The 23651-nt window shown below is 52.4% G+C and overlaps 7 protein-coding genes across 7 annotated transcripts in view; 4 read left to right on the top strand and 3 right to left on the bottom strand.

The window, feature by feature from the left end:
- Positions 1-1050: 1050 nt before the first annotated feature.
- On the top strand, positions 1051-6169 carry GUITHDRAFT_162651 (hypothetical protein; the record flags this gene model as incomplete). Its single annotated transcript, XM_005834502.1, has 8 exons — positions 1051-1614; positions 1801-1910; positions 1959-2028; positions 2076-2180; positions 2231-2297; positions 2353-2490; positions 2533-2963; positions 3025-6169. The coding sequence occupies 8 exons, from the start codon at positions 1051-1053 to the stop codon at positions 6043-6045; spliced, it is 4506 nt and encodes a 1501-aa protein (XP_005834559.1). The 3' UTR covers positions 6046-6169.
- Positions 6170-6215: 46 nt separating this feature from the next.
- Positions 6216-8767, bottom strand: GUITHDRAFT_157599 (ammonium transporter; the record flags this gene model as incomplete). Its single annotated transcript, XM_005834503.1, has 11 exons — positions 6216-6371; positions 6502-6581; positions 7010-7069; positions 7115-7169; positions 7224-7321; positions 7408-7489; positions 7763-7872; positions 8005-8072; positions 8137-8546; positions 8599-8695; positions 8739-8767. 11 exons carry the CDS (start codon positions 8765-8767, stop codon positions 6216-6218), a joined length of 1245 nt encoding a protein of 414 aa, XP_005834560.1.
- A 1752-nt stretch (positions 8768-10519) lies between these two features.
- On the top strand, positions 10520-11695 carry GUITHDRAFT_162652 (hypothetical protein; the record flags this gene model as incomplete). The annotated part of the gene is made up of 5 exons (XM_005834504.1): positions 10520-10701; positions 10870-11262; positions 11348-11432; positions 11513-11578; positions 11627-11695. 5 exons carry the CDS (start codon positions 10520-10522, stop codon positions 11693-11695), a joined length of 795 nt encoding a protein of 264 aa, XP_005834561.1.
- A 348-nt stretch (positions 11696-12043) lies between these two features.
- On the bottom strand, positions 12044-12517 carry CTF8 (chromosome transmission fidelity protein 8; the record flags this gene model as incomplete). The annotated part of the gene is made up of 2 exons (XM_005834505.1): positions 12044-12107; positions 12159-12517. 2 exons carry the CDS (start codon positions 12515-12517, stop codon positions 12044-12046), a joined length of 423 nt encoding a protein of 140 aa, XP_005834562.1.
- A 2639-nt stretch (positions 12518-15156) lies between these two features.
- Positions 15157-15591, top strand: GUITHDRAFT_137359 (hypothetical protein; the record flags this gene model as incomplete). The annotated part of the gene is made up of 1 exon (XM_005834506.1): positions 15157-15591. The coding sequence occupies one exon, from the start codon at positions 15157-15159 to the stop codon at positions 15589-15591; it is 435 nt and encodes a 144-aa protein (XP_005834563.1).
- A 1369-nt stretch (positions 15592-16960) lies between these two features.
- On the bottom strand, positions 16961-18444 carry GUITHDRAFT_106570 (hypothetical protein; the record flags this gene model as incomplete). The annotated part of the gene is made up of 7 exons (XM_005834507.1): positions 16961-17031; positions 17079-17148; positions 17206-17236; positions 17302-18131; positions 18184-18229; positions 18284-18338; positions 18384-18444. 7 exons carry the CDS (start codon positions 18442-18444, stop codon positions 16961-16963), a joined length of 1164 nt encoding a protein of 387 aa, XP_005834564.1.
- A 1069-nt stretch (positions 18445-19513) lies between these two features.
- The window catches only part of GUITHDRAFT_106571 (hypothetical protein), a gene marked incomplete at both ends in the record, with an annotated part of 5923 nt that continues 1785 nt past the window's right edge, over positions 19514-23651 (top strand). The window contains 18 exons of the mRNA XM_005834508.1: positions 19514-19584; positions 19638-19695; positions 19808-19864; positions 19903-19979; positions 20266-20375; positions 20421-20455; positions 20645-20706; positions 20961-21034; positions 21089-21132; positions 21273-21326; positions 21377-21469; positions 21607-21666; positions 21723-21797; positions 21993-22031; positions 22293-22337; positions 22383-22417; positions 22508-22578; positions 22797-22849. Of these exons, the coding sequence (XP_005834565.1) occupies positions 19514-19584; positions 19638-19695; positions 19808-19864; positions 19903-19979; positions 20266-20375; positions 20421-20455; positions 20645-20706; positions 20961-21034; positions 21089-21132; positions 21273-21326; positions 21377-21469; positions 21607-21666; positions 21723-21797; positions 21993-22031; positions 22293-22337; positions 22383-22417; positions 22508-22578; positions 22797-22849 (1113 nt within the window). The remainder of the gene's footprint in view (positions 19585-19637; positions 19696-19807; positions 19865-19902; positions 19980-20265; positions 20376-20420; positions 20456-20644; positions 20707-20960; positions 21035-21088; positions 21133-21272; positions 21327-21376; positions 21470-21606; positions 21667-21722; positions 21798-21992; positions 22032-22292; positions 22338-22382; positions 22418-22507; positions 22579-22796; positions 22850-23651) is intronic.

Here is a 23651-nt window from a genome sequence, read left to right on the forward strand (position 1 = left end):
CTGGGAGGAGCTGCTGGCGCTAGAGGGGGAGCCATCCGAGGAGCCATCGGGCACAGAGGAAGGGTCAGAGGAGGGGGACGAGGGAGGCGCAGAGGGCTGGCTGGGGTGCTTGGAGGGGCTTGATGCTGTGGCCATGGCTCAGGGCGGGGAAGAGGAGGAGAAGCTTGGGGTCGGGAGGGGGGAGGGGGAGGAGGGAGGGTGGGCGAGCTTCCTGTGGGAGGAGGAGGAGCCGTGAGGATGCTTTGCGGAGGGGCTTGGACGTGGACGGGTTTTCAGGAGAGATCTCGCTGCGGCAGGAGGGAGAAGGAGCGGCGAGCGGGGGGATGATGGTCGACGTGAGATTGGGGATGGGAGAGGGCTGTAGAGGAGGGGGAGGCTTCGGCAGGGAGGGATCGCTTCCTGTGGGAGCATGAGGAGCTTTGAGGAGGAAGAGGAGGAGGAGCGAATTTGCATCGGGAAGGAGGTGGGTCGCATGTGGGACGGGGGTTCAGGAGCGCTCGGAGGCCGGAGAAGGAGGGACGAGGAGGGGGATGGAGTTCGATGTGAGATTGGGGATGGGGGAGGGCTGTAGAGGAGGGGATGGGGTTTAAGATCTTGAGGTTCAGATTGTATGAGGTTTGAATTGTACGTAAAGCCTCCGTGCCGAGACTGATTCCGAACTTACACTTTCAAGCAGCCATGGGTTGTTGGCTAGGAAGCTCCTGTGCCTCATGGCACGTGCCACAGCTCCTGTACTTCTGATCTGCGGGCCCTACTGAAGAGCTTGCAAGTTCAGCGTTGGATCAGCTTTTGCTCACTTTCGCTTTCACTACCAGTGAAACCCGCCTCAGCTTTGTCAATCCTAGAACTGCCCCTGCCTTCACATCCGGACCGACAAGATAGTCGCCATGGCGGGCCAGCATGTACGCGAATCTGGATGATGTAGATGTGGACACAGAAGCTAGATCATGTGACGCAGATGTGTACGAGGGCTAGCAAGTTTCGCACGTGTAGACTGACGAGAAGTGAACACCTGCAGCAACTTGATGAAATCCATGAGAGACTTTAAACATGGAGAACAATCAAGGCTTCTCAAGCTTCGAAGGAGTGCAGGCAGGAATCTTGAGCGAGTTGTACAAAGAGTTGAAGATATCCACTCGCCTGCAAGACTTTGGAGTCATCGAAGAGATCAAAGAGAGCTTCTCTGGGTCCCTCCAGCGAAATGCAGCCTTGTTCGAGTTCTTAGATTTTGATTACTCTCAGAGCTCTGCAAACAGCAATCGTGAGACGTTCTCAGAGAGATATGCTCGATGCTTTGTTAGCAGTCCAATGGAGGACATGCAGGAGGAGCGACGGCTCTTGTCTGAAGATGTATTCCCAAGGATCCGATTGCAATGTCTGAGCCGAGGAGTCCATTTCGTCGAATGTGACTTCGGATGGAACGTGAGTGATGATACAGCTTATGAGAGGTCACGAGTCGAGCATCGCATGTTAGAAATCAGGCAGAATGTCAAGACATACTTCATCGGGGTGGTGGGAGATCGACTTGGAAAGACCTTTCATGTTGAGAGCACGGCTGAGCATAGAAACGATCTCAAGTTGAACATGAATCAAGAACTCTTTGTTGATCTACAGGTGATGAAGACTGCGGCCTGTCTCGTGCTTTTTGAGTAATTGTTTTGGTCAAAGGATGCAGAATTTGATGAAGCCTTCCAAGACAGGAGGGGAGAATCCTCCATGTTTTATTACTTTCGAGATACAGAATATTTGACCAAAGTGATTCTTTGGTATCAGATGTTTGTTTGGTTGATTGGCTTTTAGATACAAGATGCTTCCAAGATGAAATCTTTGTCATGTGAAACCTTGAGGGAGAAGGAAAGATTGAGTCGACTAAAAACCAAGTTGAGAAGCTCGAGGGGAGTTCTTGTCAGGTACTACTTGTCGTTGAGAGATGGCCTTCTGAACCTACAGGAATGAAGGGAAGATTACAAAAATCCTTCGGAATTTGCAGAACTGGTCTACAAAGATTTGATGGCTCAGATTGAGAGGGTTTTCTTTGCTACAATCGTATTATGTGCTCACGAAAGCTCGTTCAGGACTTTGCTCTGGCATCGGAGGAGAGATTTCAGGAGGAGGTGGATGCGCATATGGTACTTGAGTTTGAAGAGTCTGTGGTGCATTTCTTCGAGGGTCGTGAAGATGTGAGGAGGAGGAGCGATGCTGCTTCTACCCTTGACGTTTCCGTGTAAAGGAAATGAATGAGCTGGACCAGAGAGTGCTTGGGCTTCAGACATTCAAGCATCCGACCATCGTTGTAGGTGAAGCCCTCTGTGTATTGCTTGTTTGTTGAGATTACAAGGACCGTTGATGCAGGCAGTGAAGGCTGCGGGAAGACAGCCTTTCTCGTTGCTTGGAGTCAGCGGTTTCAAAGCTCAAACGCGTTTGACTTGTTTTTCCGTCATTACTGTTCCATGAACAACGAGATGAGACAGTGGACGTTCATGATACGACGTGAGGAGCTTGGATCCTCACTCTGATTGACAAGATCGGCAGGTCTGTTGCAAGACATCAAGAAGCGGTTCGGTCTTCGAAAGCAAGTGCCAGACGATCACGAGCTGTTGCCTGGAGCATTTGCGATGTGGATCAACATACTGTCATCGATATCAGCGAGAGCTATTCTCATGATCGACGGCGTTGAGAAACTCTGCCCTGTGTTGACAGACGACAAACCTGAAGGAGAAATCGCTGCAAGCTCAATCAAGGCAAGTAAAGATGAGCTTGACTTGGACATCTGGATGCCAAAACAAGTTCCCAGTTCTGTTCGGATCGTGTTGTCAACAACTCCACAATCTGATGCAACGACGAAGCTTGTTGCAAGGAAATGGAACATATACGAGTTGAGATCACTGGATATGAAAGAGAAACATTCAATCCTCGAAAGATGGATGAGATCTAAGAACATCTCAATGCCGGAGAAGTTGCAGGTATGTCGTGATATCATTTCAAGCATGTCGTCTTCAACCATGACCCTCATCGTTCTTGCAGGAGAGACTCACTGAAAGGACCTCAACCTCCAACGCTCGTTTCTTCACGTCGGTGCTAAGATCGATTCAAACCACCCATGACCTTCGCCCTTCTGGCTCCTACGGCTCCTTCTACAACTTGCGAAGCATAGAAGAGCTCAACGCTGCACTGCTGGCGCGCTTGGAGCGAGGGTGTGAGGTCGTGGGTCTGTGCGAGGAGATGCTGACCTGTGTCAGCTTGTCTCGCCGAGGGCTGAGCGAGTTTGAGCTGCTCCGCCTGCTGCAGGTGCCTCGTGCCTTCTTCTCCAAGTTGTACATCCACGTGCGCGGCTTCTTCAAGGTCCTCGGGGGGCTGATGAGCTTCGACAACAGCTCCCTTGAGGAGGCGATCAGGCGAAAGTACCTGAAACATCCTGAGACTATCAAGTCCTGCCGCCTCCGCATCGCTGCCTCGTTCACCAGCAGGAGTCTCTCCTTCCGGACCGTCGAGGAGGTTCCATGGCAGTTGTTCCAGTGCAAACGATGGCAGGACCTTTGCAATCAGCTCATGAGCCCTCCGTTCCTGCTGAAGCTGGTGCAGCACCCCAAGGGAAAGGCTGACCTGGTGTTCTACTGGACGTACCTCGGCTCGGATCTCTTTGGCGCCATCAACATCATAGACAGGTGTGAGGAATGCGTTAGACAAGCGTCGGAGCTCGAGTTCGATCTCAAATCCCGTGTCGAGCTCATCAACTCCATCGCAGAGCTGCTGCACAGGATGCGATATCATGACATCGCGCTGTCGTTCTACAAGCGAGCAAGGGAGGCTGAAGATCAAGAGCTAGGGCTTCCTTTCCTTGCGCACGTTCAATACATGCTGGTAGAAGCAAGGCTCGCGGCGGACAAAGGCGATTTCCGGGGCTCGAAGCTAATTTTCTGGAGAGCTGTTGAAATGCTGAAAGAAGAAGTAGACGAAGACAACGACGGGAACATAACATATGAAGAACTGAAGAACTCGAGCGCAGGGACGTTGTTCCTCGACACAGAAGAAGAGTTTGTGTACATGCTGTGGGAAGCAGGATCATACAGCGAGCTTGAAGAGATCTGTCTGACGATGTTGAAGCGAGAAGAAGACCGGCCAACCAACGAGCTTCTCCTCTTCGACAGCCTCGTGCATGTCTACCTGGAGCGAGGGAAGAAGGACTCAGCTTTCAACTTCATGCAGACATGCGTAAGGCAAGTTCCCAACCAGTGCCGAGAAGAGTTCGTCCACGTGCTCTCGAGGTTCCTCGCGTTCTTGAGTGTCTCCCAACGGCACGTGGAGCTCGTCAGCTTCGTCGAGTCTCAAGCCCAGCTGCTGTCCGAGCTGTCGCAATCTGACCCCGCGAAGTTCAGGATGGACCTGGTGGACCCTGCCGTCCTCTATGCCTTCGCCCTCAGCCGCTGCGGACGAGGGGAGGCTGCGCTCGAGGTCCTCAAGACGTGCCTGCTCAAAGTGAACCCGCTCCCTGACGCGGAGGATGAGGAGAGTGAGAGCGAGACCGGCAGCGACGCGTCCTCGGAGTTCGAGGAGGAACGAGAGGAGGAGCTGGGGGCAGACGAGCGAGCGGCTGGTTCGATCATTACGAGCGCGATGATCTACGAGGTTGCTAGCGTGATACACCGACAGCTCTTCGAGTTCGACATCTCGGAGCACCTGCTAAAGAGGTCGATCTTCATCAAGAAGATTGAGTTCGGATCTCTCGACCCCTCTGTCGCCTTGTCTGTCGGAGAGCTGGCAGACCTCTACGAGTCTGTTCGCAACAAGGAGATGGCGCTGAAGATGCGAGCGATCGCTTGTGCTGTCATGTCGCAAAGTCAAGGGAGCCGGTCGCTGCTCTACTACAAGGCGCTTCTTGCTCAGGCTGTCAGCTTCTGGAAGTTCGGGAGTCACGACGCGGCGCTGAATGTCGTCAGGACGATCATCGCAAACGTCGAGAACCAGTTCGGGTCCTCGCACGAGCTGCTGATGCAGGCGAACAACCTGGAGGCCCTCGTGCTGCTGGCGGTCGGAGAGCTGCGGCAAGCGGAGGAGGTAGTGGAGAGAAACATCCGCACGTGCCGCGCCCTCAAGTCCGAGTCTCATCCTGACACCCTCGTTGCCGAGAACTGCCTGGGTCAGATCCTGGAGCTGAGAGGAGACTTCGAGCTGGCTGAGCTCAAGTACAAGGAGGTGATGGGGCGGAGGAGGGAGGCGATGGGGAGCATGCACGAGTACCTGCTGCAAGACGTTCTCAGCCTGGTCCTCCTCTACTCAAGACTGGGAGCCTTCAAGGAGGCTCAGGAGCTCGTCAGAGACAACTTGCCCTCTGTGAACGCGTTCCATGCTCCCGACTCACTGCCCATGGCCGCCATGTTGGACGTGCTGACGGTCACGGAGCTAGCAGGAGAGGGGAGGGCCGAGCGAGGCCTCGACCCCCGCGCGAGTGTCTCGAGGTCCTTGAGGATACGGAGCAAGCTCCTTGGCAAGGGCTCCGACCTGTTGCTGCTGTTCGCCGCCATGCACGGCCTCCTCCTCGTCCACTCAGATCACTTGAGGATGGGATGCCAGCTGCTACAGGTGGCTGCGGACCTGGCAAGAGGCTCGAGAGTCATCTCTTCTACCCTCAAGAGTATGATCAGAGAGAGCCTGAGCAGGAGCACGGAGCGAGCGCGGGCAAGGGACCCCACGTTCTCCCTGTCGCAGTACAAGAACCCCTGGGAGCTGGAGGCGCAGGCCGTCGGTCTCAGCAGCACCTCAGAATACTTCATGTCGCTGCTGCTGGGGAAGAAGGTGATGAAGGGATACAGCGATCCGATGCCGCAGCTGGATGAAGCAGCTTCGAGCTCAGCTGGGGTGGAGGAGCTTCTAGAGCGGGTGCAGGAAGGGAGAGGAGGAGGAGTGAGGCCGCGCTCTGCCTCCTTGTTGAGGAAAGAGCCTCCCAAGGCACAGAGCGTGGAGGTGAAACGGCCTAAGACTGCTCACGTGATGAGGATGAAGCAAGAGGAGATGGACTTGTCCCCTCGAACAGAACGGGCGTGCTGAAGTTGGCAGTTTTAATTCCATTTCTTATCTTGTTTCTCATTCCCCTCCCTTTCCTCTTCCTTTCCTTGTCCTTCTCCTCTCTCGCTGTCTCGTTAGCATGCTCTCGTGTGTAAATATCTCCACGAACCTCCTCCTCCTCCTCCTCCTCCTTCTCCTCGTTCTCCCTCGCTTCACAGACCATACCCGACCCTTCCTTTCCCTTGTCTTGCAAGATTCAGCAGCTTGTCCGACTCCGTCCCGCTGTCCTCCTGGATGAGTAAAGTGTTCTTGCGGAAGTACTCGTCCTCCATGGGCAGCTGCAGATCCTCGGAGATGGTGGAGTACTCCTGCACCATATGACGTCAACGGTGTGAGAGCAGCTGGTGCAGCTGCAGGAGGAAAGCAGAGGAAGAGCTGGGGGGCAGCTGCAGGAGGAAAGCAGAGGAAGAGCTGGGGGCCAGCTGGGGAGGAGCTCACCTCTGCCAACCCTTGCTTGCCAGGAGGTAGGACAGAAAGTCTGTGGTAGGCAACCTCTCCGTGGTCCACCCAGTCGAGACCTGTTGACACGTTCAGCATGGTGGAAAAGACGCGGGAAGAGAGAGGAGGGGGTAGAGGAGCGAGTGGAGAAGGAGGTAGAGGAGCAGGTAGAGAAAGAATTTGTTCACCGGCTTGCTGCCTTTCGTCGTCGTGCGTCAGCTTTCCGAAATGGTTCTCAAGCAGGCGGAGGAGGAGCCAGGTGATTATCCCTGCGTACAGGCCGACGATGAAGACTCCGATAACCTGAAGAGAGGAGCATGAGGGAACAGCAGGACACAATGTAAGGGGCGGGAAAAGGAGCAAGAACGAAGGAGGAAGAGGAGGAGGTGGTGGTGGTGGCGGCGGCGGCGGAAGCAATACTGGTGGTTGTGGAGGAGAGGAAGACAGGATAGGAGGGAGACCTGCATGCCGAACTGAGTCCACGAGGTGTGAAAATGAACTTCGAAGCTCGACACTTCCTCCGACTCCCTCCTCCCAAACACCCCAAGGAGGACAGCGCCGACAGCACCTGCGAGGAGGCGTCAGGGCACCAGCCAGCCCTGACACTCCTCACCGGTCGCTCCGTGAACCATGTGGACGTCAAGAGCATCGTCGATGTGCAGCCGCGCCTGCTGTCACTTCAGGGACCTTCCCTGCCGCTCCTCTCGGAGAGTCCGACCAACCTTGGACAGCCGGATGCCGTAGTAGGACACGAACCCGCACGTGATGCCGATGAAGATGGTCGCCTGCGTGCTGATCCACCCCGACGCTGCCGTGATGCCTGAGAGGACTGATGAGTCGAGCACTGCCTCCTCTTGCCTCTCCTGCTTCCTCTGCCTCTCTGAATTCTTCTCCTCCCCCGCTCACCTGCTAGCCCAGCAAGAACTCCGTTGAAGATCCCGGTCGCCGCTGGTCGGTGATGGATCATCGACAAGATCAGCCAAACAGACTGAAAGAGGGTCAGGAGAAGCAAAACGTGAAGGTGATATCCCAATCCCTTTCATCGTCATCTCCATCGTTATGAGACTCCACCACCATGAATCACCCCGCATCCTCCTCCTCCTCAATCACCACCTCCACCTCCTCCTCCTCGTCCTCCTCCACCACCACCTTCTCCTCCTCCTCGTCCTCCTCCTCCTCCTCCTCCTCCTCATCATCATCATCATCATCATCATCATCATCTCCCAGACCACCATATCCTCCTCCTCCATGGATTGATTACCGCCGAGAAGCAAGCTGCAATGTGAGTGCTAACAACAGCAGACACAGCAAGATTTCCTGCTTGCAGTGCGGATCCTCCGTTGAAACCAAACCAGCCCATCCACAGAAGAGCTGACATGGAATGATAAGGCACCTTGAAATCCTTTTTTACCCTGCCTCTTCCCTTGCCTACTCTCAACCAACTTCTCCTCAAACTACCCCTCTCCCACTCCCTCCTCCCCCTCCTGCTCCTCCTCCTCTCACCCGTGCCGATGCCAGCAAGTGGCAGATTGGACGGAGGAAACTCTCCATGGTAGAGATGAAAGTCCTTCCTCCGAGTTCACATCATCGTCAACCCCGGCAATTCCCCAGCTCGCCACGAGCTCACCGATATACATGGCAACGACCAGCGCCCCCACCCCAGCTGACACGTGAATCACGATCCCTCCCGCAAAGTCCTTGACCCCCCAGGTACCCAGGAAGCCTCCTCCCCAGATCCAGTGGCAGACGGGGTAGTAGACGAAGAGCTCCCAGAGCACGGTGAAGGCCAGGAAACAGTCCCACCGGAGGCGCTCGGCGAAGGACCCAGTCATGAGCAGCGGCGTGATGGAGGCGAACATCATCTGAAAGAGCGCAAAGAGAGCTGCTGGGATGTTCTTGGCGTGAGGGCCACACTGATCATACCGCACGTTGAACCAGAGCAGATGCGATGGGGCACCGATGAGGCCGTTCATGGTGGGGCCAAAGCACAGGGTGTAGCCGAAGAGCAGCCACATCACAGAGAGCAGCGCGTTCCCCGCAAACGCCTGATGGTGAAAGTATTTGTGAGATAAAGTCGATGCTCGTAGGCGATCATGCCTGAGAGATGATGGAGAGAGAGTGCTTGGATCGCAACATCCCAGCTTCGAAGAACGCTAGTGCTGGGCTCATTCCAAGCACAAGTGCAGTAGAGACGCTGCATGCGAGTGAGATATCACAGAGGGTCGAATAAACCATACATGATCCATGTCGTGTCTCCGGAATCCATGTCGCAATCCACTCCGAGATGCTTGGGTGGCAACATCGTATGAAACCTAACCTGCAGCAAAGTCAGGATTTCGTCCGCTACACCTCAAATGAAGTGAGAAGATTGAAGACGACAAGTTAGATGTGAAGAAATCAAACAATATCAGATGTCAGACTGCGATTATCCTCGAATCTTCATCGCAAGACATTCTTCTAAACACTCTTGCACCGCTGTCCTTTACAGCATCATACCATTCGGGCTGAATAAGCTGGATCTACACTCGCTTCTTGTCCTCGAGCTACTAATGCTACATCTTCTTGGAATCATAAGCACGTGGGACGAGCTCTCAGCTTCAGCTTCTTCTTCCGCCTCCTCCTCCCGCCTCCCCGTTCGCCCATCTGCCATTCGGAGCGATGACGCCATGGGGAACGTGTGTGTGACGCTCTGTGAATGGCTTTTAAAACTTTATTTTAAAATATCAAGCACTGTTTAATAGTACCTTTTTAAAATTGGTACAAATTAAATCTATTTCTGCATTGTTTATAAATTTTTGTTATTGGTTTTCGCGTTTTAAAATATTGTAGAGAGCTTTCTTCCCCGGATTAACACAGACCCAAACGCAGTACAAACAACATGCCGAGGCGAGCTGGCAGCTTCATTTAGGACCGCTCGTCACAACAATTTGAACTGGCGTCCGAAGGGCCTCAGGGAACCGGCGATTCACGGAGGGAACCCGCGAGCCTCGGACAGACAGGCTGTCTTCCTTGCCTGCCACCCACCGCCGGAGCTCCGGCTGACAGTCACTGTCACAAGATCTTTTACTTTTACTTCATCATTTAGGCACGGTGCGGCACCGTCACCATCGATCGGAACTTGGCAATGATGGCGCGGCCCGGGCCACGATCATCGGATTACCTCAGTGTCCGACCGGGCACTTCCGAGTGTACGCTGAGAGCCGGGCAGACTGAGACTCGGACCGTGCCGTGACTGCGGCGTGGCACGCCGCCCGGCCGCGCCAGACCGTCCAACTTACGCATGGCCGGCCGGGCTGAGGGCGGCCCCGGCCCGGGCCGAGTGACCGTACGGTGTCCGAGCCCGCCGTCATCAGGCCCGGGGCATCGTCGCCGCTCGCCGGGCCGGCCGGGAGTCCGACGGTGCGGCCCGGACCGTACCGCACGCGGCGGCAGGCTAGGCTCAAAGCATCGGATACTTGAAATCGGGGCCGCCGCTGGCCCCGGCCCGTGACGGACCGTGCCCGGCGATGGCTACGTACCTGGCCGGCAAGCCAGCACGGTACGTAAGGGTGCATCGTTTTCTGAGGGGTGGGGTCATATGGTCAAGACCTTTGATGACCCGGTGGTACTCGAAAGGACCAGTGGAGATAGTGGGTGGTCGGTGGGATGTACGTCTGGGACCAGATTAGATCGATCAGTGTAAGAGTTTCTTTTTTGTTTCTTTCTGGTACCACATTAGTACCGTAATGGCCGAGGCCGAGCAGACGATAACGAATCACTAGCAAAGGGGGTGCTATCGTGTTAGTATTTCATAATATTATTTTCATCTTTGTGTAAATTTTCAAATATTAAACTTAGAGTATAATGTATCACCGAAATAGTGGGACGAAATGGTATTTGAAGGAGTCTCAAAGCAGTGACTACCTTCACCCACTCAATCCCAGGGAAATGTACGGGTCATAGTCAGATTTCCCCCTGCATTCTGACTAAAACGGTAGGGTGGGGTCTGGGTTCGTTCTTCCAGTCTGAAAGCGAAAAAATGCGCTTCGCGGCTTTCACTGTCCTTGTCGCGATCTGCGCAGCAGTGCCGATGAGGAAGAGGATAGATGATGATGACTCCATATCTGCCATCGCTCCTCTCAAGGCCTCGAGCATTCCTGGCCCGTCATGCACGCTCTACAACAACTCTGGGGGCTGCAACGACGACCCCTGCTGTACTTGGTAAGATTTCTTGAGCGAGGGTGTGGAATCTGCAAGGACGTGGTAGACATGCACTGCGATGAAGACATCTATGCATGAGTTTTGTATCGATCACTTTTTTTTTGGTCATGTCATGCTTGTATTCACATAATTTTGGTCCTGTTTGATGGTTTGATGGTGGAATCGCAGGTGCGGAACCATCTTCAACGCGACGAAGCCAGGCTTTTGCATGATGATTACCCCCTTCCCTATCCCGACTCTGCAGTGCCAGAAAGCTCCTACCACTTGCGGTCAATTCATGAGTCTCCCAGACTGCGACGAGCACAGCGATTGCATGTGGGTACCCGAGGGCCCGATCTCCGCCAAGACTGGCATGTGCGTGTACAACTGGGACAGCTGCAAGACGCCAACGAGCGAGAGATCGACTGTGCACAAGAAGGCCAAGAAGTCTCATTCTACTGCCCCCTCCCCTCCTGCTCCTCCTAGCCCGCCGACTCCTCCCACTCCCCCCGCGCCCCCTGCCCCGATCATGTGCAACATGACAACAGCAGAGGAGTGCGATGCGACCCCATGCTGCCAGTGGTATGTTGTTTGAACTGTGACAAGAGCTTGCAGTGACGGTTTTCTTTCATTGCTTCTTGTCTCTCTTTCCCTCTCCCTTCTCCAGGTGCGGATCCATCTATAACACAACCGCACCAGGCTGGTGCATGAAAGTGCTCCCTGTGCCCATCCCCGCGATGAAGTGCTCCAAGGTAGGGTCAACGACGACATCTGAACCGGTTTTCATGGCTAGCGGTCCGCATTGTGACTCTTTTCCTTTGTTGTCAACCAGGGAAACATGAAGTGCACGGCCTTCAAGACGGAGCTGGCTTGCAACGCTTCTGCATCAGTTGGAGCGGTAATTCCTTCATTTCTGTCTTTCACGGTTTGATGTGCTGGATGGCAGTCCTGCAAGTGGGTGCCCTTCGGCCCTCCAGGAAGCATCAAGGGAATCTGCATCTCTGGGTGTGATTAGAGACGGGATGATGTGTGATTTCCTGTGTATATGAAATCAGTTGAGAATTTTTCAAGCCTTCAAAATGAAACTCAAAACATTTCGATATCGTTCTTCAATGTGTCCGGTTGCAGTGAGGGAGGAGAAGAGAAGGGACAGGTCGACTAGAGACAAAATTTCGAAAGGTATCACGGTTTTTATCTGTACAGGTTCCAACAGCAGTGGACCACTACAACTTTCCCGGCGTCCGTTGACGTCAGCTTCATTCCATTCAAGCGAGTCAGGGATGGGTGGTCTGTAGCACTCCCTTCAAAAGCACAAGCAGTGCCAACGAATGAACATGAGAGAAAATCCAAGAGCGACAGCCCTTCACTCGAGCTGTGAGCCTAGATCCTTCATCGGCGAGACGTAATGGGTTGTGATGACTGTAGGGCTGGTTCGAAACATAGGTCAGACCTCACACGCTTGCTACTTGCAGGCATACCGGTGATTAAAAACAATCTTCTTCTTGATGATTCCGGCTATGCTGTATTCCGTAGCCGATTGGCCGCCTTGCAAGGGCTCTGACTTTCTCTTGAGCATTACTGCGAGAGGGCTGCTCAGGTCGACGATTTTGCCTTCCAGCCTTTGGTTTCCTACTGTCAGAGATACATTCTTGTCTCCTTTTTTCATCTGCAGGTTCCCAATGTCCAATCCGTCAAGGCTGTCCGAGGAATCTCTGGCCTGGAGCATGCCTTGCATCTCGATCATGGTCCATTCCTTGGGTCCGTCCGCGGGACTTTTCACGAGGATTTCTCTGCATGGAGGGATCTCAGATGCCTGCTGTGTCTGCCCATTCACCATGACTCCAAACTTCGCTGCTGCTCTTCACCGTGAAATGCACAATTTGTCCCTGCAGCATGACGGAGTCAGCGGCAAACCGTAGAGCAATGGATAGTGTAGTGCAACTGACAATACAAAGCTGAAAAGCTAGCAAATAGTTTCAAAGCTACGATGACCATCATTGCTGCATATCAGCTTTTGTTTGCACGAGTGCTCGTGTGAACAACGGATTTTTTGTTGTCACTGAAGTATATGTAGTAGAAACAAAACGTTCATGACACCACCAGCATGCATGATTCAATTCAATTGGAAGAAATAGCCCAGAATGTTTGAGACGCTGTGATCGCATGCTTGGTGAGATTGAGAAAGTGTATTCAGTCACCAAAAGCGAGAGGGTACAACCTCCTTAAAGGTCAGCGAAGTAATAAGAGAGTGTGAAGAGATGAAAGAGGGAGGAGAGGAGAAGCATGCATGTCAGGATAAGAGAGAGATGAAGACAACATGAAGGATTTAGAAGAGGAGAGGGTGAAGACGACATGAAGGAGTCAGAAGAGGAGGAGGGAAAGGAGATGGAGGTGTCAGAGGAGATGGAGGATGACATGGAGGAGTCAGAGGAGGACAATAGGGAGGATGAGACATGACGGGGAAGAGATGTTGGTGGAGGGCAGGAGAAAGGGGCAAGAGGAAAGGGGAAGGGGGAGGCGGGAGATCAGATCTATCGATCAGCCGCCATATGGGACGGGAAATTGGCGCCAAGTCGTCTTTTTTTTGGTGGAAGTGTAAAATTTAAAAACAAAACAAAGGGACCCTCCTTCATACTTCTCCTCCTCCCCCGCCCCCGGATGCAAGGTATGCTCCCACTTGCTTGCAGGCTGAGTCAACTTCAGTATGCTGATACTTCACCATGTTGCCGCACTAGCCGGTCTATTCACGCAGTTACCGCACCAGCCTGACTGCCTGTTGGATCAGTTAGAGGTAACCACTATTGTTACTTTTCGTCACACACATTTTCATCCGGCTTTCATCGCCAGGGCGACAGAAGAGCAAGAGAAGCTGATAAAAAGAGATCCAAAGGAGGCACCAGCGTGCAAGCAGAGAGAGACAAACAGAAGATGAGCGAAACTAAAATGACATATGGATCTTCTTTGTTAGAGCGTCGATCTGCGGTGGAAGAAGCTATATTAGTCAAGATCGCAAGACACTCTTCTCAACAACCACTTTTCCGAGGTTTGCCATTCCTCTGGATATGACTGGGCCGCGGAAAGGAAGATGGTTTGACGGACCCATAGAAACATGGCTAGATGTATGTTTTTGGGCAAGATGAGGTCGCTGATGGACATGACTGAAGTTCTCCGAAGGTGAATGCTTCATGCAGAGCAAAATGCTGAATTAACGGGCATAGGGATTGAAAAGCAGGGATTTGTGTTGGAAAGTCAATCCCGAACCGAGCATTATGTGCTCCTTGGTAGGGATGGATGGTTTGACTGATCTAGGTGAACTTACATGTCAACTTCATGTTTTGCCCATCTTCCTTTTGATCAGAAGTGCAGGTCATAGCATTTGTGTTAGCCACCACGAGGGATTCTGCTCACCTGAAGATGCTTTATCTCCAAATCTCACAATTCAGGCAACTCAACTTTGCTATAGAAGTAGATGGAGGTCGCGCCTGGATCGTCTCAAGATTGATGTCCTTCGAATGCAAGGCTAACACAGATCCTCAGAATCCAGATAAACAAGTCGAGAAAGATTTCAGATTGGTCTGTGAGATTGATCAGCATAGGCTCTGAGTAGATTGACAAGAGTTGAGGAAAGGGACAGCAAGAAATCAAGTTTTTGGATCAGCAAGTGTTGGTTTTCGCTCCCTGGAGCCAGTGTTTGGAACAATGAGTAAGATAATGTAGAGATTGAAAGCAACCTTGAAGAGTAGATGATGAACGATCAAAGAGGCAGGAAGAATGATCAATTGTTTAGGAAGAACACAGATTCTTCAGGGAAGAAGAGACTCAGATCGGAGATCAGCCTTTGTCTTCAAGGGTGAAGCGACACAGTCGGAATGGTTTTGTCCGGACAGTTGTTCAACAGTTGGGTTTGAGGAAGTGTGATACCCCTTCCCAGGCTTCTTCTCATAACGCAGCCATGATCATATTATATGCGTCTTGAGCTTGATGAGCGAAAGGATTCATTGTTTCACACTGTAGTCTTCATCTCAGTACATTTCACATCCTCAAACAAACCACATCGCCGGGCCAAACAGCTAGTGGTAATGATAAAATCAAGCCCCCTTTTCTTCATCCGAAATAGATCCGAGTACTCAGTAAAAAAGAGGAGTTTAGTAGGAGTTTGGTACAAATATTTATATTTATTTATAAATATTTGTTTAAATATTTGTACCAAAACTCGTTGGAAGTTGATTTTCGGGACACACCCATTTACTACCCCTCGTCCCGTATAGTTCACCCAGGGGTGGAGTCAACACCCTGTGCGATATAAAGTAAAGTCCTTTCACCGCGGCGCCTGCGAGTCCGAGGTATCCATGGTAAGAGCATAGTCGTCGCCTCCCGCCTCTGTACTCATCGAACCTGCACCATGTGGCCTTGTGAAGATGATTCTTCGTCTTGTATGACCTCTGCTTCAAACATCAAGATGATTCTTTGTCTTATATGACCTCTGCCTCAAACCTCATCCTTGACCGAATCGAACTTGACCGCCTCAGTTGGCGCTTTGAAAGCTCTGACTGCCTTGATTTCTCTCAGTTTGCGGACATCAGTCATCTTCAGGGCCTCTTCAGCACCTCCTGGCCTTTGACCACCATCACTGACGATCAAAACCTGAGAGTCGAAGGAAACATTGGCGACGCTTGGAACTATGGGTCTGCCAGCTACCACCACAGAGAATTCGGCGGATCCAGCGGCAAGACTCACTACCTGACATCCTCGGGCGAGAGTGTGTATGGCCCCTATGGAACCGACCATACCATCTTCGGTAAGTTTGGCGTCAGTGACAGCGCTTATGATGCGTTCGACCCTGATCGCATCAAAATGTGCGACTACCCACACGACCAGATCTGGGCCGGATATACCGCGTGTCAAGGCTAATTGCACTCGAGCACAATGCCGTGCCGGTCGGACCTGGTGTGTCGCTGCGAGAATATCGGAGGGCGTGTATGCACTCCTTCAGATGACGCCGAGTCTGTAATAAATCACCATGTTTTGGTCTAGCAAGGGTTTCCCCCCCCGTATCGCATCGTGGTAGTGATTGAGTGGAGGTGGAGTAGCTGAAAACTCACGACGGCACTGAGAAGCTTCAGCCTCGCAGGGTCTGGAAGCCAGTGAGAGCTCGTAGGAAGACAAAGCGGGTAAGACAGGGGACGACCCACTGCGTACGAGCAGTAAGGAAGACAGAGCAGCATCTAAGGCTGGCTCCTGTCAACTTGAAGACAAATGAGCGAGGTCGCCTGCTCCTCAGGCAGACGGGTCTTTTCTCCTCAAGCTCAGCGGCTTCGGTTTGCTTGAGGAGATAGCTGATGATAATTCGGTTGTAGAGGCAAGCCTAGGATGAGCGAAGGGTATGTCCAGCTGTCGTCTTGCACGCGTAGACGATCAGATCCTAGTATACGCATGCGTTCGCAAGAGCAGGGAATCTACCCGGCTAGAGTGGACAACGATGACAGAGGGAGGTGGTTTTAGCTGCAAGAGATCTCGAGCTCGTCGATTTTCTTGAACTTTTGTAGAGCCAAAGCCTTGTAACGACTCGACAAAAAATCCCCCACATACTTCAACACTATAAAAGAATCGGCGAGCGACATGTTCTACCTTCGTCGAATCCAAAGCCTGAACCATCGTAAATCAATGATTGGACCCAGCGAGATTGGTTGCCAAAAGTTATTTGACTCCAGCACAAACTTCAACAACACACATCAAGTGACTTAGAAGTTCAATCACTCTGTGTACATGTAACTACATGTAACTCGATTCTTTTCAAAACCATGAGCTCAGTGTCCGCCTCTCCTACCTCGCGCAGCTGGAAACCCTGGAAACTTCAGAAGAACAATATCTTCATTGACTGAAAAAGAAAGGCAAATATCAGTCTGGCTCTTGAATGAAATGATATAGCCGGTACCAATCTAAAAGAGCACCCGTACAGAATCCCCGGGCTGCCGTGGGTGGTAACGATTATTGCAAGTACAAACCTTGGTCATGGGAAAAGAGCAAACACATGTTAGGGATAAGAACTTAGAAGAATTCGAAGCTGGGCTTTGCATGCTGCAATTAACAAACCATCACTGAACGAAATATTACAAGAAAACCAATACGGTCAAAGGATAGGCGCGGAGGTAGGAGGGAGCCTGGGAGAGTGGATGCACTGAGAAGTGAGCCGTGTAGGTGGTGTGCGACAAGAAAGATGAAGAAGCCTGAGGCACGAGACGGAGAGCAATTATTTGAAATCTTTCACTCTTTCACTCTTTCAATGCGTATCGTGCGGATGCAGTTGGACTGGCTTGTCCCGGGTTGGTGTCGACTTGCTCTTGATCCCGCCTGCAAACATCCATCATGTCGAGCGATGATCGATCATGTCTCCGCACCTATCAAGTGCTCGTGGAAGAATCCTCTATGGCAACAGTTTGTATCTCTGCAGACGTTGGGCCCAAGTGCCTGGTGGGATGCGACACGGAATCAGAAGAAGCATGCGAGGCTCTTGGATCAGCCTACCTGCTCAGCCGCTGATCTATCCATCTGTGCCCTAAAAAGCAATGTACTTCAGTTTCGACAAGGTCGCCTTAAAACTTTGCATGTATTGGTCTTTACCTCGAGAAAGTCTTGGAGCCAAGCTCTCGGTCAATCCTCAACTTCGACTGGAACGACGTGTGGAAGGACCCACCTTCATCCTCTGACCCCGAGTCACTCTCATCCTCGCTCTCGTCGTGCCGAGATGCTGCAGAATTCTTCCCCCGTTGCTCCTCCAGCCTTGAAGTCTGGCAGTCCTCCTTGCTCTTGTGAAGGATTCCAGCCTGATTCAGCCAAGCTTGAAACACGGCAGCGCCGACCGAGTCCATCAGAACAAACTGTCTCAATGCAGCTCCCATTACGCGAGAGACGATGACGGTGTGACGGCAGCAGACGAGGGCAGGAAAGTCTGTCACGTGAAGGCTGCCTCTGAGTTCGTCCCCTTGCCGTGAATTCAGCGTCGTGCAAAGGAAGCACGTCCCAACAAACTGATGCGCAAGAGAGCGCATGTTCTTGAGGATTCCACCTGATAGCTCTCCTTCTGACGAACCTGGTTCAGCGGCTCGGTCGACAAGCACTACAAGATGGACTCCGGCCATGATCAATTGGAGGACCTTGCCTGCATCCGTCACTTCTACCTCGCCATATCGCACATCAAGTTGCTGCTGCTCCTTGGAGCTGTTCGACTTGTTGCTTCTCACCAGCTCCTCCATTCTAGCATTGCGGATCATCATCAGCTCTGCATCGTCGTCGACGTCTTCCAAAGCACGATCGATCTCATCCTCGGTCAAGGCGTTGGGATAGTCAGGGATCGGGATGCTCTGGATGCTGCTGGTTGGTTTGCAAAACACTTCCTCCTCGTAGAATATGCGCGACTTGTCGACCAATGGAGCCGGCATGGCTTTTCGCACCTTCCCAACCATGTCACGAGCGCCATGGTAGAAGATAGAAGGAGGAGCGCACCGTATCTAACTTCACCTGGAAAGACGTCCTTTCTCGCATCTCTCGCCTGCAAGAAAGAACAGCATGAACGGAAAGAGCTCAGTATGGCAGGGGAACGTACCGACAGCACATGGCCATTGTAGGATCATGCTCAAAATCTACCATGTCTTCGAAACCTTCCATCTAGAAACATCAAAATTTCAGGATCCTGCCTTGATCACATATAAATTTGATCTCGTCGTCACATGGAAACTCAGACGGCAGTCCAACCTCTTTCTCCATTGATATGCATACTATTCCATCATGTACCTTGCCTTCAAAACTCCTTTCGCCAATTATTCATCATCATGGCCGCCTTTTCCTATCCCCTTCCTTGCTTCACCCTCTGCATGCTCCCCCCCAACAGTATCTACTTGTAAGTGTCATTCTGCCATCAATCTCTCGAGCACACCTACAGGTAGCACGCATGCTCGTATTCGAGAAATCGCCGCCATGATCGCAGCATTGTACACCATCAGCCTACTTGGTCTAGCCCCTCCTGCCTTCCTCAGTCTGCCGCTGGCCCTCACTTCCATGTCTAGACCATGGAGCCTCCTCCTCCTCTCCCTCTCCCTTCTCCTCACCATCACTCGTTCCCTCCTAGTTCCTCTCCTCGTGCTCCTTCAGCTTCATTCTTCGCCGTTCCCTCGCATTCCCTTGGCATTCCATCGCCATGCATGGAATAATCGGATGGGGTAGGGGTTAGAAAGTACGGGTGTATACAACTACAAAAAGTGGGGTTTACAGAACCAATATTGGAAGTTGTGGGGTGGGGTAGATCTCATTGTCTTGCAGGGGTAGGGGTATCCGTCATGGGAAGGGCGGATGAGTACTGTAGCGTGCGAGGATCATGGCAAGTGATGGGAAGGAGAGCAGTAGGACGCAGATCACAAGAGCGAGGACACCGACGATGACGAGGAGGAGAACGAGGAGGAGGAGGAGAACGAGGAGGAGGAGGGGAGCAGGGACGAGGGAGCCATAGTTCAGACGTCTGGGTCGCAGAGGGTATCAGTTCACCATGAGCGCATGAAGCGAGATTTCAGTTTCAAGGTAGGGGATCAGCAGGCCACCACACCGAGGATCCTTAGAAGAAGCAGGAGGCACAATATTCCAGTTGTTGCCAGCAGGAGAGTTCCACTAGGAGGGTTATGTCAGAGGGACGAGGATCAGACGGTGTGGAGCTTGCAAAATCTTTTAACGTGCCATCGGCGATGTAGAACTGAATGGCAGCGACTGTGCGAGAGCAGAAGCTGCACACAATCTTGCTCGAAGAAGAGTCTCTGTGTCTGCCAGGAAATTCACAGGGTAGCAGATGGGGATAGAGAGCAAAGAGATCGCCGAGAAGCAGCAGCAGCCTCCCGTCCCCTCTGTGGATGACGACAGGTACTTGCCTTGTATTGCTGGGTACGAGGAGGATTTACGGCATGTGCAACAAGTAGCGATGAGGAGGCTGGTCCCATGCCTCCGCCAAGCCATCCAAACAAGAAGCGAAAGGTTCGAAATCTTCTCTCACTCTCTCTCGATCCCCTCTCCTCTTAGTGTACCTCTCCGTCGCTTGCGTCCCCCCCCATCCTCCCGCAAGCTGCTTCTCGTGAAAGGGCGGCAGGTGCTCGAGTTCCAGCAAGTCTTCTTGGACCATCTGCCGAGCGCGCAGCTCTACGAGGTTTGACTGATCCTTGTTGGCGTTCCGAGTGAGAGCAGGCGCAGAGAAGCTACATGCACCAGAACCAAGTGCTGCACGTGAAGTTCACCAAGACAAACTTTCTCATTACTGGAAGGTGATGATGATGATGATGATGATGATGATGATGACGACGACGACGACGATAATGACGAGGATGATGATGATGATGATGATGATGATGATAATGATGATGATGATGATGATGATGATAATGATGATGATGATGATGATGATGATAATGATGATGATGATGATGATGATGATGATGATGATGATGCTGATAGAAGGAGGAGGAGGAGGAGGAGGAGAGAATGTCTTTCTTCTCATCGCAGAGGAGCACGGGCGGGTGAAAGGTCTGACGAGCTTGTCGATCCCTTCAGCGCGGAGGGCCACATCAAGTTCTGGAAGAAGAAATCGAAAGAGATCGAGTTTGTGAAGAGGTTTTTTGCACATCTTGGGCCAGTGACAAGCATGGCGGTCTCTCTTGATGGTCTGAGTTGACTTGCTAGTCGACCATGTCTGATTGCGGCTGTAGGAGTTTGGATGTGCTCGGTCAGCAGCAAAGACAAGGTAGTTTCAGTGTAGAATTGCTGCTGTTGTGCTCTTGCAAGGATTGGTTGTTGTTCGTTATGAGCGGATATGGGATGAGTTGGGCGCACGTTGATTGATTGTTCAAACATTGATCTATGACTTGTTCGCTGAATGATTGATGGAGATTTCTCTGAAGAAGTTTCGTGAGAGATGGCTGACTGTTTCTAGGTCCTGAATGTATTCGATGTCATCAATTTCGACATGGTGAACCGAATCCAACTTGACTTCACGTAAGTTCTTCCTATCATGACGACAAGAATCTTTAAATGCCATCGAAATACTATCGACCGCGATGTTTGTCCTTGATAGTAGCAGTAACTACACAAGCAGTTTCTTGCTTTTGTTGTGTGATGGTGTTGTTGTCTTCGATTTCAACCTTTTGACCTCAATGGTTTTGTCTGCACTGTTTTCGCGGCAGTGATGATTGACGGCACCGCTGCTTGTTGTTGTGCTTGTCTTGATCTCTGATCGCTTCACCTATCAGACCGAGTCGGGTCGAGTGGATCTCGAGGGCAGGAGCCAATAAAATGCTGATTGCGATTGCATGCGCAGACTCAGGTCAGTGTACTGCTGTTCCTCTGGTGGAAACTGACGTTGCTGTTGTCATGGAAGGCGATATTAAGGTGTTCGACTCCAAGGGAAGCAACAAGGAACTGGTAACGCGATGTTTTGAATCTCAGCTAGAGTGGAGGACAAGGACAAGGGAGGAGGGACGACTTGGAAGCGAGGATGGAGCAGGGAGCAGGGAGGAGGAAGGAAGGGAGGATGAAGACGCTGCTGACGTCAACGACAACAGAAGGTGGTCTCCCTCCACAAGCACCCCGTCTGTGCGATGTGTTTCCATCCTCAGGTGAGGCTGCTCGTCTTGACGCGTCTGGATGAGTTTCTGACGCCCGACAGCTGGAAGCCGTCATCTCCACAGACAAGAAGGGGATCATCGAGATGTGGGACCCCGACACCCTCCAGGTGCAGCTGAACCCCTGCAGGGTTGCCGTGCGTGAACCTTCTGCTGTCTTCCCTCACCTCCTCCTCATCCCACTCTCGACCTCTACTCCTCTCTGCTGGTTCCCCCATCCTCCTCTTTCTCCTCCTCTTCCTCTTTCTCCACAACTCCTCACCTCCTCTTTCAGATTCCTTCCGGCGTCAAGTTTCGGTTCAAGTCAGACACAGACTTGTACGAGCTTGCTAAGGTCCTCCAGCTAAGTTCCTTCCTACTCGTCGCTCTGACGATTCTCCCGTCAAACAGACTCGCTCGTTCGCCTACTCGCTGGACTTAAGCCCTGACGGAGATCTCGTGGCTGCCATGTGTTCGGACAAGCAGGTACAGTGGACAACAAGAGGCGCAGGGGGGGGACAAGCAGGAGGGGAGGAGCAGGAGGGAGAAACAAGAGCAGCAGTAGCAGCAGCAGCAGGGGCAGCAGCAGGAAGAGGAGGGAGAACAGACTGAACAATCAGGGAGATGATGATCTGACTGTCATCGGAATAATGGGTCCTGGCTGACGCATGCTCGTCACAGGTCAGGATCTGGAGATGCCTCACGGGCAAGTTGTTCAAGGTGAGACGAGGGTTTCAAGGAGGAGAAGTTTGAGAGGTCGACCAGAAAATCGACGAGTCACTTTCAGCGCTTTCATCTTCTCAAGCAGAGGTAAAGTATCTCATCGGCTGCTGACTTGAAAGTCAGCATTGTCAGCACCATGTCGCAAGTCCTCCCCTGCTTTCCTTCCTAGTTTTCTCCTCACAACAACCTTTCATCCTCTTATGCCTCATCTTGCATTTCATCCTCGCCCCTCCCCTCCCCTCCCTTACGTTCTCATAGGGAGGAAACATGGCCCTTGACGCTCTTGACTTCGGTCGTCGAATGGTGAGAGCACATGAGAGGACGAGACGGGAAATGACGTGTGAGCAGGCGGTGGAGAAGGAGATGGAGTCGAACAAGTCAAAGTGAGGAGGAGGAGGAGAGAAGGAGGAGGAGGAGGAGGAGGAGGAAGAGGAGGAAGAGGAGGAGGAGGAGGAACTCACGGGCATCGTCAGCGATGATTCCTGCATGCCGAACGCGATCTTCGATCAAAGTGGAAAGCTTTTGCTCTACGGCTCTCTGATCGGTGAGATCCGGACGCAAGAAAGTATCAGGAGGTGGGGAGAGAACGAGACTAGGAATGGAACAAGGGAAGGGGAGGGAGAAAAAGGGAAGATGGCGGTACAGGAGGGCAGAAACGAGGGAAGAGAACAAGGGGGGGGAGGAAATGCAAGGAACGGCAAGGCAGGGCAGGGAGCATGTTGGAGGGAGCATAGTCTTCTGTTAGTCTGACGGCATGTTTAGGCATCAAGGTTGTCAACCTAGTGGAGAACAAGGTCATGAGGGTGCTGGGAAAGGTGACGAGCTGCTGCTCTTTGACCCGGCTGACGCGGCAGCCAGCCCGAGTCAAGTGAAAGATTCCTCTCCCTCTCCCTCTATCAGGTAATTGCTCCTCTACCCCGCCTCTTCCCTCCTACCCGCCCGTGCTCCGCCCCCCCCCCTCCCTTCCTCTCCCCTTCCTCTCTCCTACCTCCTCCCTTCCTTTCCCTCCCATGTCTACTCTCGACACTCATCTCTCCCAATCTCCCACTCCCGACAACCTTTGCATCCTGCAAGTTTTACTTTCTCTTCCTTCCCTGTCTTGCGCTTGATCTATCTTGATGTGCCTGCAGGGAAGACAAGAAAAAGTATTTCAAGAGGAGGTAAGCTGAAATCTCTATGCACCCTTTCCCTTTCTCCCTTCATAGTGTACTTCCTCATTCAGCTTTCCCTCCCTCCCTCCCTTCTTTCCTCTCTCCCTGCGTTCCTCCTCTCTCTCTCCTTTCTTTTTCCTCCCTTCCTCTCACCTTGAAATCCTTCGCTCCTCTTCCTTCCTCTCTCCTCCTTCATCAAGGTTGATCGTCCCGTTCCCGGCAGCTGGAGATCGATCCCATACTTTGCGCCACGTCCTATGGCAAGAGCCGTTTCTACTTGTTCTCCAAGAGAGAGCCTGCGACGAGCGGAGGTAAAACAAGGGAGGGGAGAGGGGAAAGGAGTTGTGGGGAGGAGGAGAAGGAGGAGGAGAGGAGGAGAGGAGGAGGAGGAGGAGGAGGAGAGGAGGAGGAGATGGTGGTGGTGGTGGTGAGAAGGAGGGGGAGGAGGAGGAAGAGGAGGAGGAGG

This window comes from Guillardia theta, assembly GCF_000315625.1.
Source record: "Guillardia theta CCMP2712 unplaced genomic scaffold GUITHscaffold_25, whole genome shotgun sequence".
Classification (NCBI taxonomy): Eukaryota; class Cryptophyceae; order Pyrenomonadales; family Geminigeraceae; genus Guillardia; species Guillardia theta.